Here is a 14,561-nt window from a genome sequence, read left to right on the forward strand (position 1 = left end):
AACCATCAGTCGGAAATTTTGGATCTGGAATGGGGAAAAAAAAAAGATACTTTTTGCTATGGGGAATACAGTCAAGCAAGGGCAATACAATTAGCCAAAACAGCCCTGCTTAAAATATCATGAAATTCTAAATATCTTTGTACATTCTAAACGATATGACAAGATAACAGAAGCCTTGACAGTTTAATGCAGTAAATCATCAATTAAATACAACAGAAACATTCATGCTAATTAGGGATGAAAATGTTCTAAAGTACTCAATGTTTCAAGGCAGTTTGTAAAACAGCCATAATCCACTTGTATACAAAGTGATTTTCAAAATGATGGACAAATTTTCCTCTTGAGTAACTAAGTAGGTGCAACCAACAAGTGTTAGTTTTCAAGACCAGAAATAATAGCTTCCAGATGCTATAGATTTCAGTAGAACTTTGAAAAGAACCAGCTAAAATTTCATGGAGAAAAGGTTTTACATGTCCTCCGATGTTATCTTGGATCCCAACAAATGTCAGAGGAGGTTAAAGCCAAAACCTTGTACCCTCATTACACTGATGTAATCACTTACTTGGTTTTTACTTAAATCCACCAAATAAAATGTTTATTTTAGGGAGCGGAGGGGTTCAGTGGAAAATAACCGGTTCTGCACAGGGGTACTGCTGGGATCGGAGTGGTTTGCTGGAAAGTTATTGACAGGGACAGACTTTGGTTCCAGCACCTTTTCAAATGAAACCACAGGCATATTTTTGTGCCATATTCTAGCATCTATTTTATGTGAATCCAGTATTGACATTAATATATTCTTGGTAACGTTATTTTGAAACATGCATTCACCAAGGTCAGTGTCCGTCAAAGTAAATGAGCTGAAATACCTTCATGCAACAATGTTAAATGACCGTACATACCATTTTGTTTGTGAGGCAATTAAACAAACTGTATTCTGTAATAAATACAGATGCTGATGACTGTAAACAATGGCTAAATAATCTGTCTGAGAGACAGATTAGTGTGGTCTAAAGGGGAATTAGATGGCAATGCTAATCAAATCAAGAGTTGGTAATAAAGAAAACTTTGGACACTTATTGATGAACAATATCCAGTGTCTTACATAAACTGCATTTTGCTACCAATTTTCAGACTCAAAACAATCTGAAAAAAATCTGCGTCTGGCAATAGCAAATAGGTTGCAAACAACATTGCAATAATTACTAGACTCTCATAACAGATTCATCAAGAAAGAAAATATTATCTGATACAAGAAGATTGTTAGCAAAAATCTTGCTACACTCAATGAAAACAGCCCTGGTATGTTTGCCACCAAATATTTTTTACTGCTTCTGGTAGCGGATTTATTTTCCATTTTGCAAAAGTTTTCTTTTTTTTTTTGAGAATGCATGACAACTTTACTTGTATAACTATGTTCTGTTGAGGCCATGAAGACAAAACTTTGATTCAACAAAATCTAGTTTTATCAATGTTTTTGAGTATTTAACAGACACAAATCAAAGTGTAAATACATGCATGGAAAACATGCACAACAAAACCAAAAGTTACAACTGAACACATTTCAAGTGCATATTAATTTTATGCTTTTTGATTTCAGAAGTTGGGGTTAGTTTTTATGGCTATTATATGATCTTGTATGTAAACCATAGGTTGACAGGCCTAAAAATCGAGTATGATTGGCCCTAGTCTACTTAGTTTATTTGAATTTGAATATGATTGATGTATTTATGATATTAACCAATCAGATTTTAACCAATGGCTATCTTATTCGAACTTCTGAAATGTCTGCTTTGTGTTTCAGTTTGTCTACAAGAGTCTGCAGTAAATTGAATGGATTGTGATTTTGTAACCACTACAAATGAGTCGCATCATGCAAAAATGGGTCTTATGCGATATGCGGCAAGCACACACCCTTGAAATGTTGAGCAATATGTAATGCAAAAATGAGAATTCTAATAGGTTATTATTTGCTAGTATGCTATATGTTTGAGCCTATGCTTTTAAAACACTTAGTCCACAAACATCATTTTTGTTAACCATATGGCCAAATACAACTTCAGATATAATATGTTCATTTGACTAGCTCTATCATTTACTATTGAGTTCAGGTTTTTCAAGGACCTGAAGAGGTCTTAATATATAAGTAATGGGACAATCTTTTAACAAAATTCAATGCATGTGAATTGAAGACAAGTTCCTACAAATCAATCAAAGAAGTCTGGTTGGGAGATACCCTGTTTGCTATGAAGTCACGCAAAGTTTTTCTTCTCCTTGGAGGAGATGGTAGCTCCTGCCCAGACTGCGTGAGTGCCAAGGCTGGTCTGAAGCTTTGCTGGTCACATTAAGACTAATTTTCGCAAGACGTTGCTTACACTTGTTTACTTTTCCACAAAGACTTATTCTTACCTTGTGTTTATTCCCACCCCTATGAACTCCAAATCATAGTTAAATATATTAATCAATAAATATTTTATAATTTTTGTATGTGGTCACTTACAGTTTCCGGGTATTGGGGTTGTCACGCTTTTGGAATAGGCGGGTCCTTCCCCAGCGGAATTTACTGCAGAAACTGTGACCTCATAATCGCGCCCGGACAAAAGGTGGCCAAATATCCAAGAGTTTTTATCCTCCGGGACGTCTGTACTGATCATGTGGCCATCGCCAGCCAATGGCATCAAAGAGAGGCGGTAACTTAGCAACGGGCCATTTGTGTAAATTGGAGGAAGCCATGAAACAGAAATTGTGTTTGGGGAGAGAGCGATCAGGCTAGTAACTGTTGGGGCGCTGGATGGTGCTGAAAGTGAAAACCAGTAAACCAAATTACACTAGACTGTAGGCAGAACAGAAGTGTCAACTGTCTTAACCCTTTACCCCTCAGTTACACATTTTGATTGGTTAGTAGTCCCTCAAAAATTTACATTGAATTATAGACTTTTCTTGATAGATTCAACTTTATAGAATCTTAATTTTAAACCCTAAGATACTATTGAGCAGCAAACAGCATAAAACCTGAATAGCCTGTGAATTACTCGCAGGCTGTTCTGGTTTTATGCTGGTTGCATACCAGCTATTTTCACTTTGCTTCTGAGCAGAGCAGAGTTATGACAATGTAACTACTAAAGCCCTCATCATGGAAAACTATACTGTACTTTTCTTTCAAGGCAACAAGTTAGAATAACAAAAGAAAAAGGAACAAATGGCCACATGAAACACAATAAAAAATGCTTGGCATGCTATCATTCTTCTCCTAAAATTTAATATAGCTCTATTAATATTCGTTCAATAGACACTGTTTGGAAATGCAAACATGAATACAGCTCAATATAAACCTGAAAGGTAATAATGGAAATAACATCAAGATAAAGAAAATATACGCAGTACAAACTATACAAAGTAGGCTTGCATTTGTCCAACTTAAAAAAAAATGAGCAGATGTTCAAGTGTTGTGAAAGTTGCAATACAAAAACAAAGTGTATGCATATTTACCTCCAAATGGGAGAGTCATCACTACTGAGGACTCATTTGTCTCCAAGGAATGTACAGTTGTAATATGGAATATCCTTTTGAACTGAAAAACAACAGTACATATATGAGAGTTGTGCCAATGGCGGCCCTTTGGTGTCCATAAATGTCATAAGCATGGGGCTTCTTATAGATAAACTTTGCTTTCATCACTCACTAAAATTCCTAAATAGGCCCCAAAGGCCTCTTCAAGTCTATAGAAAGTAATTAAACTGTCCTGGAGCATTGTGCATTAGCAGTTTGGTTTCACTTAAAGATTTATTTCAGTTCAAATGTACTTTGGTATACCAACGATATGTCAAATTAATCCGAATGCATTTAACGAAAGAAGCAGGTGATTAAAAGATACAATGCCATAGATATAAGCCATACTCTGGAAAAAGTGGATTTAATTCATTCAAGTTAATTTATGCCCAGAGTTTGCTTTAACTCACCTGATATGTAATGAACGGCAAAAGATTGGTAACATTTATGTTTCCGGACTGCAATACAATGTAGTCCTTGTGATTCTGCCAGTCTGAGTCTGTGTCGACGATCCGAACTTGCAACTGAAAAGTCATGTTGCCCTCCCAGTCTGCCTTCGGCCATGACAGCAGCACAGAATTGTGGGTAATACCATCCTTGACGACATTTGCCTTCGGAAGTTTTGTCCGCGTTACTGATAAAAAAGTATTGATTAATATGGATGATGGTTACGAGCGCTTCCCTCTGAACATGTCTGATAAGTCTTATTTTTCATAAATGCAAAATCTAGCAACAATTGAAATGCATCATTTTACAAAATTGATAAATCTAAATTTAAAAACTTTAATTTTCTTGACATATTGTTTGAAACGCATTATTTATCTAACAATGCCAGTGTTGAATAATTTAAGTTCAAAAAGGTTTCGTGACTGACATTATACAACTGAAATATTATTTTTACTATTATTGGCAACAGCAACAGATTCAACAAAGAAGCCAACCAGTGTGGTCCATATAAGAACGTTGGGACTATCCATGCATGAATACTTACTCCCTACCACACATTTGTAGAACTCCTCCAGCCCAATGTCACATTGGATACTTACTCCCTACCACAGATTTGTAGAACTCCTCCAGCCCAATGTCACATGGATACTTACTCCCTACCACACATTTGTAGAACTCCTCCAGCCCAATGTCACATGGATACTTACTCCCTACCACACATTTGTAGAACTCCTCCAGCCCAATGTCACATGGATACTTACTCCCTACCACACATTTGTAGAACTCCTCCAGCCCAATATCACATTGGATACTTACTCTCTACCACAGACTTGTAGAACTCCTCCAGCCCAATGTCACATTGGATACTTACTTCCTACCGCAGATTTGTAGAACTCCTCCAGCCCAATGTCACATTGGATACTTACTCCCTACCACACATTTGTAGAACTCCTCCAGCCCAATGTCACATGGATACTTATCCCCTACCACACATTTGTAGAACTCCTCCAGCCCAATATCACATTGGATACTTACTGCCTACCACAGATTTGTAGAACTCCTCTAGCCCAATGTCACATTGGATACTTACTCCCTACCACACATTTGTAGAACTCCTCCAGCCCAATGTCACATGGATACTTACTCCCTACCACACATTTGTAGAACTCCTCCAGCCCAATATCACATTGGATACTTACTCCCTACCACAGATTTGTAGAACTCCTCCAGCCCAATGTCACATTGGATACTTACTCCCTACCGCAGATTTGTAGAACTCCTTCAGCCCAATGTAACATGGATACTTACTCCCTACCGCAGATTTGTAGAACTCCTCCAGCCCAATGTCACATGGATACTTACTCCCTACAACAGATTTGTAGAACTCCTTCAGCCCAATGCCACATGGATACTTACTCCCTACCACACATTTGTAGAACTCCTCCAGCCCAATGTCACATTGGATACTTACTCCCTTCCACACATTTGTAGAACTCCTCCTGCCCAATGTCACGTGGATACTTACTCCCTACCACACATTTGTAGAACTCCTCCAGCCCAATGTCACATGGATACTTACTCCCTACCACACATTTGTAGAACTCCTCAAGCCCAATGTCACATGGATACTTACTCCCTACCACAGATTTGTAGAAATTCTTCAGCCCAATGCCACATGGATACTTACTCCCTACAACAGATTTGTAGAACTCCTCCTGCCCAATGTCACGTGGATACTTACTCCCTACCACACATTTGTAGAACTCCTCCAGCCCAATGTCACATTGATACATACTCCCTACCACAGATTTGTAGAACTCCTTCAGCCCAATGCCACATGGATACTTACTCCCTACCACAGATTTGTAGAACTCCTCCAGCCCAATGCCACATGGATACTTACTCCCTACAACAGATTTGTAGAACTCATCCAGCCCAATGTCACATTGATACTTACTCCCTACCACACATTTGTAGAACTCCTCCAGCCCAATGTCACATGGATACTTACTCCCTACCACAGATTTGTAGAACTCCTTCAGCCCAATGCCACATGGATACTTACTCCCTACCACACATTTGTAGAACTCCTCCAGCCCAATGTCACATTGGATACTTACTCCCTACCACAGATTTGTAGAACTCCTCCAGCCCAATGTAACATGGATACTTACTCCCTACCACAGATTTGTAGAACTCCTCCAGCCCAATGTCACATGGATACTTACTCCCTACCACAGATTTGTAGAACTCCTCCAGCCCAATGTCACATGGATACTTACTCCCTACCACAGATTTGTAGAACTCATCCAGCCTAATGTCACATTGATACATACTCACTACCACAGATTTGTAGAACTCCTCCAGCCCAATGTCACATGGATACTTACTCCCTACCGCAGATTTGTAGAACTCCTCTAGCTCAATGCTACATGGATACTTACTCCCTACCACACATTTGTAGAACTCCTGCAGCCCAATGTCACATTGGATACTTACTCCCTACCACAGATTTGTAGAACTCCTCCAGCCCAATGTCACATTGGATACTTACTCCCTACCGCAGATTTGTAGAACTCCTCCAGCCCAATGCCACATGGATACTTATCCCCTACCACACATTTGTAGAACTCCTCCAGCCCAATATCACATTGGATACTTACTCCCTACCACAGATTTGTAGAACTCCTCCAGCCCAATGTAACATGGATACTTACTCCCTACCGCAGATTTGTAGAAGTCATCCAGCTCAATGTCACATGGATACTTACTCCCTACCGCAGATTTGTAGAACTGCTTCAGCCCAATGCCACATGGATACTTACTCCCTACCACACATTTGTAGAACTCCTCCAGCCCAATGTCACATAGGATACTTACTCCCTACCACAGATTTGTAGAACTCCTCCAGCCCAATGCCACATCCTCTGGTACATGTCTGAACCTACAACATGGAAGAGATAGCAGTGAATTATTGTAAAAGGCAAGAATTGAATTTGTGCAAAATAAATTGTTCCATGTTTAAAAGCCTTCAAAACTTCAATTTGGTTAGAAAGGTCTTTAATAAAATTGAACTTTCTAAGGGATTACAAATGTGTCAAAATATATATCTAAGTGGTAAAGGGTTAAGACATGATAAATGTGCATACCTTTAGCTGGATCACACTATTGGGACTTCGACCAACATCTGTCTGGTTCTGGAAAAGCAAACGTTGTCAACAAATGTATAATAGTCAGTCATAAGGTAGAAGTCCATAACCTTGCTTTGTGACTTCAGTTCTATGTATAAATGTTCATAGCTAAGTGGAGAGTTATAGTTGATACAAATATCACAGGCAGTTGAGGGATGTAGTAAATATTGCAACACCTGGCGAGTGCATCAGTTATCAATGGTGGCGATAGGTCGAGGTTCACACTTAAAGAGTAGAACCAAGCGGTATTTACTTTTACCCTTAAACATGCTTATTTTATTTGAGCCAGTTCTCTGTGAAAAAAAGGGCTTTAATGCATGTGCATAAAGTATCGTTGCAAATTAGCCTGTGCAGTCTGCACAGGCTAATCAGGGACAACACTTTCTGCATTTATGATATTTTTCATTTCAAGAAAGTCTCTTCTAAAGAAAAATCAAGTTAAGGCGGAAAGTGTCGTCCCTGATTAGCGTGTGTGGACTGCACAAGCTCATCTGGGACGACACTTTACGCACAAGAATTAAACCCCCTTTTCACAGAGAACGGCTTATTAATATTATTGTGATGAACAAATGTGCAGGAATTAATACAATCAACCACACAATTCAAGCAGACTTCATTAGAGACATGTCAACAATTATTTGTTACATACAAATTAATATGTACCTTTGTTACATACACATTAATATGTGCCTACCAATTATTATTGAACAAATTAATCCTTTTACATATTTACTGGAAAGTTATCATTCTCAATTTCAAACAAAGAAGTAATCTTAGTTTTTTTGTAACCAAATAGAAATAAATCATATTAATTTATTGAGACTTTAAGACATAGCACACACATAGTTCTATGGGAAACCAGGCAAAGGCTAAAGAAAGGACCAGACTTTCCAGTTAATATCCCAATTTTCATTCTTTGATGGAACACTTTGGTAAATTGCTGTTTTCTTAAATTACCCCATGCCAAGAATGATGGAATAGGCAGCAATAAATGCTGAAAGGATTGGTTTACAAATGACACACAATAATATTTCACATCCTGAAAATGACACTCTGCAATAGATCACAGTTGTCTAATTAAGTAAAAAATCAAATAGGCGAATCATAACTTAAGTTTTTTGCAAATTAAATTTTTTATTTCCATCATGAACATGATGTATTTTGCACATAGCATAATAATTTTAAAATGCACAAAATTTAATAGTCTATCAGTTATCCCTTTACCACTTAGACACGCACTTTGACGCACTTGAAGTCCTTTAGAAAATCAAATTACATTTAAGTCCTTACTTAATATATTAAAGTTTGAAAGGCTTCATTTCCAACCCTAACATACTGATGAGCAGCAAACAGCATAAAACCTGAACAGGCTGCAAGTTACTCGCAGGCTGTTCTGGTTTCATGATTTTTTCTCATAGCCATTTTTACTTTGCTTCTGAGTAGGAAAGGCTTTAACACTTTTCTGATACTAGTTATAATGGTTAATCATAACTTAAGTTATCTTTTTTTAGTGATCATTATTTTTTATTGATTATTTGAGTGATAAAACAACATCAATATGAATCTAAACAAAGTGAAAATTTCAACAATACTATCACTTACAATTATAATTTGTGATGTCTTAATTATGTTTATTAAATGTGCAAATGTCTATTTCAATAAACCAGCAATTACAATAATAAATCATCAAAACATCAAATAATGAAGGTACATTATTGTAAAAATAACTGACAGTGATGCTTGTCATGTATCTTAACCAAAGAGATTTTTTGATGAAAGTACTTGATCATTTTACGGGAATTAAATAACATAAAATTTAAATTACACTTATCAATTTAGAAATAAGCATATCATTAGCTTGCTCACATTAATTTTGTCATATAAAAAAATGAATCAACAAACAAATCAACATGATGCAAAGCGATGTATTGTATTTGATTCCTCGCTGAAGCCTCGATAGTAAGTGATTGTTTGCTGCAGAACATCAGTTATATCAAAATTGAGTAGAAATAATGGCTCTCCCCTAAAAATCCTGTAAAAAATGCTGACCTTTTCAACTTGATTTCCAGTCTAATACATCAAAAATGACTCAGTCAATATTTGATCAAGTCATTCAGTAAACAATCAGTGTTAGTGATTCTGTGAATAGTATATTTTACAGTTTGAGGATCAAAATTTGGAAATGTAATCAATAGAGATTGCCAGAATGTGTCGGTCATACTCAAACAAAATATGCATGATTTCGGTAGTGTGGCAAAAAAAAAAAGGTCCGTTTCAGGTCTCCCGAATTGGTGCCGACCCTCAACTTTTTATTGGGGTCGCCAAAAAAAAAAAAAAAAAAAAAATCATAACAAATCGTTCATTTTCGTTCATATAAGATGTAATATCAAGCAAACAAAGCATATACATACATGTATTTCTTATAATAAGCTGTAAGCTTTAGTAGCCTTCCATTCTAGTACCGACCCTGTTTTTTTTCAAAGGAGACCCCAAACGGACCTTTTTTTTATTTGGCCTGTGCAAATTCATAACATTGTGTGTGTTTGCATTTCAAAGTTAATGAGGTTGAGAAGCACTTGTACAAACACTTGTAAGCCATAGAAAGGATGCTTTGTAAGGTTATTAGTTGGTAGGAAGTTTCAAAATAAAAAGCTGTTTTTCATTCAATCATTTAATTGACCATCACCATTTGTTTGTGCTAAATCAAAACTTATTTTTTCATTCTACATTTAGTTTTTTATCATTTTTTGCTAGTCACTAAAATAACTATAAGGTTACATTCACATTTTTGCCCTCATTGGATTGAAAACAAAAACTAACAACAAAAAAATGTTTCATAGGGATTGGGAAGAGTTCTGCATGCTATTGCATATTCCTATGGAAATGGCAAGTGTACACAAGTTAAAGAAAAAAAGCCGCCCTAACTGCTTATAATTTTTTTTGGCAATTTAAGTGGAAATGAATTATTTTTTAGGCCTTATTGTGTCTTTTGTCATAAGGTTGAGACTATGTTACTTTCATAATTTATTTGTGTTAATTCAAATTTAAATAAAGCTATTATATATGCAAGCATCTATTTTAATCATAATTCGTCAAAATAAATAAATACAACATGTAAAACTGCATATTATGCACAGTTGAAAAAACACAATATATTCCCAAGTTGATGTCTTATTCCAACTTCACATAATACAGTGTTTTTATTAATGATCTTTTTCAAATATGTTTGCCTTAACATGCTTGTTTCATACCAATTTGATAACACAAGTTTATAAATATCTTGCATTTTTACAACTATAACATTTTTAATTAATTACTATTATGCTAAGGGGCAAATGTCCACCTTGAGAAATTGAGTGAAGGGGCAAATGTCTACCTTGAGAATTTGAGTGAAGGGGCAAATGTCCACCTTGAGAATTTGAGTGAAGGGGCAAAGTCCGTTAAGTCCTGATTTCATGAAGGGGCAAATGTCAGAAGGGGCAAATGTCTGCATACTGTATTTTTTCATTGAGACATTTTGTTAGAAATTCAGCAGAAGACATTTTAGAAGACAACAAATTTCCCAGCATGCAAAGGGATAATCATGACTGCATGACCTGCTTTCAGGAATGCAATACACATAATATATACAACTACAACTGTCAACAATTGTGTAAGACACTTGCCCTTCAACTTGGTTGAATAGTACACCTGTCAAGAAGGAATGGTTTGTAGATACACCAGAGAACTTTGCTGTGTGACATCACAGCAAAACCATTGGCACTTATTCAAGCCTTACCTGTACTCTTGCGATTATCACAAAACATACAGCAACAAAACCTTCTATTCTATGAAAGATTTCCACATACTAATCACAGGGTGGCAATTTTATGGTACAAATTTGCACCATTTTTCTGTGACTTAACTGCCCTCCATAATTCTTCGCATATCCCCTGGTGGCCTATCTCTAAGACATTTTCCTGATATTTTCTCTCAATGGAATGTGCATCTGTTAAAAATTAGTATTATTTATTGTCGTTACAAGTTCTTGTAGTGCATAGAGTGGAGTCAGTTAGTAAATAAACACCATGACATCCAGTTAATATTTGTCCTTTGTACTTTACCACCCATTTTCACTTCCAGTTGAATGGTTTCCATGCCAATGACAATAATGACAACAAAAGAATTATGATTCTCTGATCTAACCTTGTGAGGTCTCAGTGGGATACTATCCTATCTGATAGAGCAATGTCAAGCAGATACAACTCTCTGATAGAGCAATGTCAAGCAGATACAACTCTCTGATAGAGCAATGTCAAGCAGATACAACTCTCTGATAGAGCAATGTCAAGCAGATACAACTCTCTGATAAAGAAATGTCAAGCAGATACAACTCTTTTACAATCAATCCTTGAGAAAGACGATTTGGAAGAGGATCTATGGGTACAAATAATGTGTAAATCTATTTAACAGAAAACATGAACATATGACATCAAAATAAAACGCTGGTAGTTAATCCAGTACGTTGCCAGAACATGGTCATATTATCAAATGCTCTGAGAGATTCTCTCTCCTTTTGCAAGTTATTAAGTATAAAACCAAATGACTGCTAATAGTTTTCACAATATTTCTTTGTATCTTTCAATATGCCATGCTAACATAAGAAGCGTATCTCATTAATTATTAACAAAGCTTTTCTTAATAACGAGAATAGAAAGTCAAAATTGGTTGAGAATTCCTTAAAGAACACGATGTAACTCTTAAGTTGTTAATGTCTACATTTTTCTGCCATTTGTCAGACTTCATCCTTCTTTACTATACAAAACATTGAATATTCATTTAAAACACATCATGATAAAAAGACAGACAGGTCACTTGTACAATTTCACAATCTGGACAAAAATTCAAACCATAAAACAATTGGGTAGTAAAACGGTACATTGATGGGTGTTCTCTTTTGTGGTATTTAACATAAACTGATTAATGGATACTTTGAACATTGCTTCTTAGATTTCTTTGATGAGTATTCATACAGCACACATTATTTCATTGGCAGTTCATGGCTAACAAAATATTCATGACATAAAACCTTTTGACAAGTCACAAACCTTTCTCTAATGGTATATAATGTGGTGATCTCTAATGGTACATAATGTGGTGATCTCTAAAGGTACATAATGTGGTGATAACAAAATATTAACCATGGATGATCCAAGCCAAGTTTTTATATGATGGAATGAAGAATAGAATAGCACAATTCATGTATAGACAATGTCATACGATTCATTACCTGAGGAACCAAATGCAAGTATTTACTGTTGATCACAAAATAATGTACTGGAAATGAATATAACCACCAATCCTAGCCCATTTGTATTACCTAATTAGATTAAGCACATATTCCTGTTACTGTTAACAATAATAAATATAATGGCATTGCTGACATCCTTTGCTATAACACCGAAACAAGAGGCCAAAGGCTCTAAGACACTCACCTGAGACCCAAACAAACTTAACTGTTCCGAGTGAGGTAATGTTAATAATGTTTCGTCATAGAAGAAAATTGCGCAAACACCTAGCAACCATATATTTAAACGAGGCACAATCATTTTTTAACTCAGCCAGATGGATGCAATAGTTCATTTTTTCAAGAGAGTTTCACAAGTTCAAAAATGTGACTTCTTACCTGGCTGTGCAAATTTCATCACATAAGATTGACATTTAAAAAAAACACAACCTATGGACCTTTTGCTTTTGGTTTCAGAGTAGATTATAAAAGTTTTTTACTATATACATAATAACAAGGAAAAACAGCTACCCCAGGGTGGGGCAAATTTTAACCAACAGGCATAATTTGAAAAAAAAACAAAACTGAAGAGGAACATCTCATGTTACATAATAATACCAAAGCTCTTTGCCTTGTTGTTTCAGAGAAGAATACTTTTAATGCTTTAAGGTGGATTCCCACTGCCGATCTGATCAACTTGATCATCCCGATCACCGAAATTTCCCGACCAAACCCGACCCAGCTCAATTAAAAAGGGTATATCGACCTATACGCCAGCCCTATACGATCTCAGCTCGACAAAGTGGACCTCAGCTCGATCACCACCAGATCTTCACACGACCAGATCGTGATGGTCGTACTACAGTCGTACAAAGCGATCTAAAATATCTCGGGTAGAGGTCGAGCGGATCGGGTACAGAGCTCGTGTATGGTCGAATAGCAATCGGGAAGTGATCTTGTACAATCGAGTAGCCGTCGGGTAGCAGTCTAGTAAATCTTTACATCAAATCGAATAGAGGTTGAGCGGATCGTGTTGTGATCTAAAATCACTCGGGTAGAGGTCGAGTGGATCAGGTACAGATCGTGTAAAAGATGTAAATCTGATCCCCACACGATTGCTTCACGATCAACTCAATCTTCTACTCGACTAATACACGACCACATTCCGATCGCTTCTCGATCTATTTCGTCTCGACCGCTACTCGATATTTTTTGACATGTCAAAAAATATCTGGTAGGAAGCCCGACCAATGCCAACCTACCCATCCGCCCCCGACCACTCATGCCAACCAAACCAGACCAGTACCTGACCCCTTGGTCTGCTTTGATCGAGTTGATCTGATTGGCAGTGGGAACCCAGCTTTAACTTCATACATGTAATGGAAACAGCATAAAATTTTACTTGCAAGGTGGGGCAAATTTCAGGGGTTTTCCTAGCCATTTTCGGAAAAGGAGTCCGGACAAATTGGAAATTTTTTAATCAATAAAATTCCAAATTTGGAAAAAAAAAATCAAAAAAATGGACAAGTCGAGGTGGTTGAGGGCTGGAAGCTAGTCTCCATACATATCTGTACTTTTAATCTATATCAATTAACGCTTGATTTAAACGAAAATAAGCATCCAATGAATTTTTATACTTTTTTTCTTAAATGTAAATAGTTAAAATTGGCAATTGGAAAAAAACACTTTTGGGATCTGGTCCATTTGCTTTGGGATTGAGTCTTTTTAACTGCCTCTTAAAAATTGCTGGAAAACCCATTACATTTGGCACCAGAGAAATGATTTGAACAACATTAGTAGAGGAGTCCAATATAACATGTTTCACAACAAATAACAAACTCTGAGCCCCTCAGTTTAAAAGATGATTTACTTTTAATGTCTTCATTTGAAATATATTTCTAGCTCTGGTTAGCTTCATTATAATCCAGCAAACCAGAATAACATTGAAAGAGATCATTCCTAAAAAAAATCAAGAATATCTGGTAAAGAAGGACAGGTCGTTTTCCCCAAATTGTTGACGACACACAATAGAGTATGGAATGAGTGATATATTGACGTAATCTTTTGATGATGTTCAATTGAACAAATGATAATGGCGACTAAAATTCATT

At 36.4% G+C, this 14,561-nt stretch overlaps 1 protein-coding gene across 1 annotated transcript in view; it reads right to left on the minus strand.

Moving 5' to 3' along the window:
• Nucleotides 1–14,561, minus strand: part of LOC127850271 (proto-oncogene tyrosine-protein kinase ROS-like) — a 103,082-nt gene that overhangs the window by 84,376 nt on the left and 4,145 nt on the right. Inside the window, exons 2-6 of the mRNA XM_052383164.1 lie at nucleotides 7,143–7,190; nucleotides 6,874–6,937; nucleotides 3,957–4,180; nucleotides 3,487–3,568; nucleotides 2,498–2,794 (exon numbers count right to left, since the gene is read on the minus strand). Coding sequence (XP_052239124.1) covers nucleotides 2,498–2,794; nucleotides 3,487–3,568; nucleotides 3,957–4,180; nucleotides 6,874–6,937; nucleotides 7,143–7,190 — 715 coding nt within the window. The remainder of the gene's footprint in view (nucleotides 1–2,497; nucleotides 2,795–3,486; nucleotides 3,569–3,956; nucleotides 4,181–6,873; nucleotides 6,938–7,142; nucleotides 7,191–14,561) is intronic.

Source organism: Dreissena polymorpha, chromosome 11 (assembly GCF_020536995.1).
Source record: "Dreissena polymorpha isolate Duluth1 chromosome 11, UMN_Dpol_1.0, whole genome shotgun sequence".
Taxonomy (NCBI): Eukaryota; Metazoa; Mollusca; class Bivalvia; order Myida; family Dreissenidae; genus Dreissena; species Dreissena polymorpha.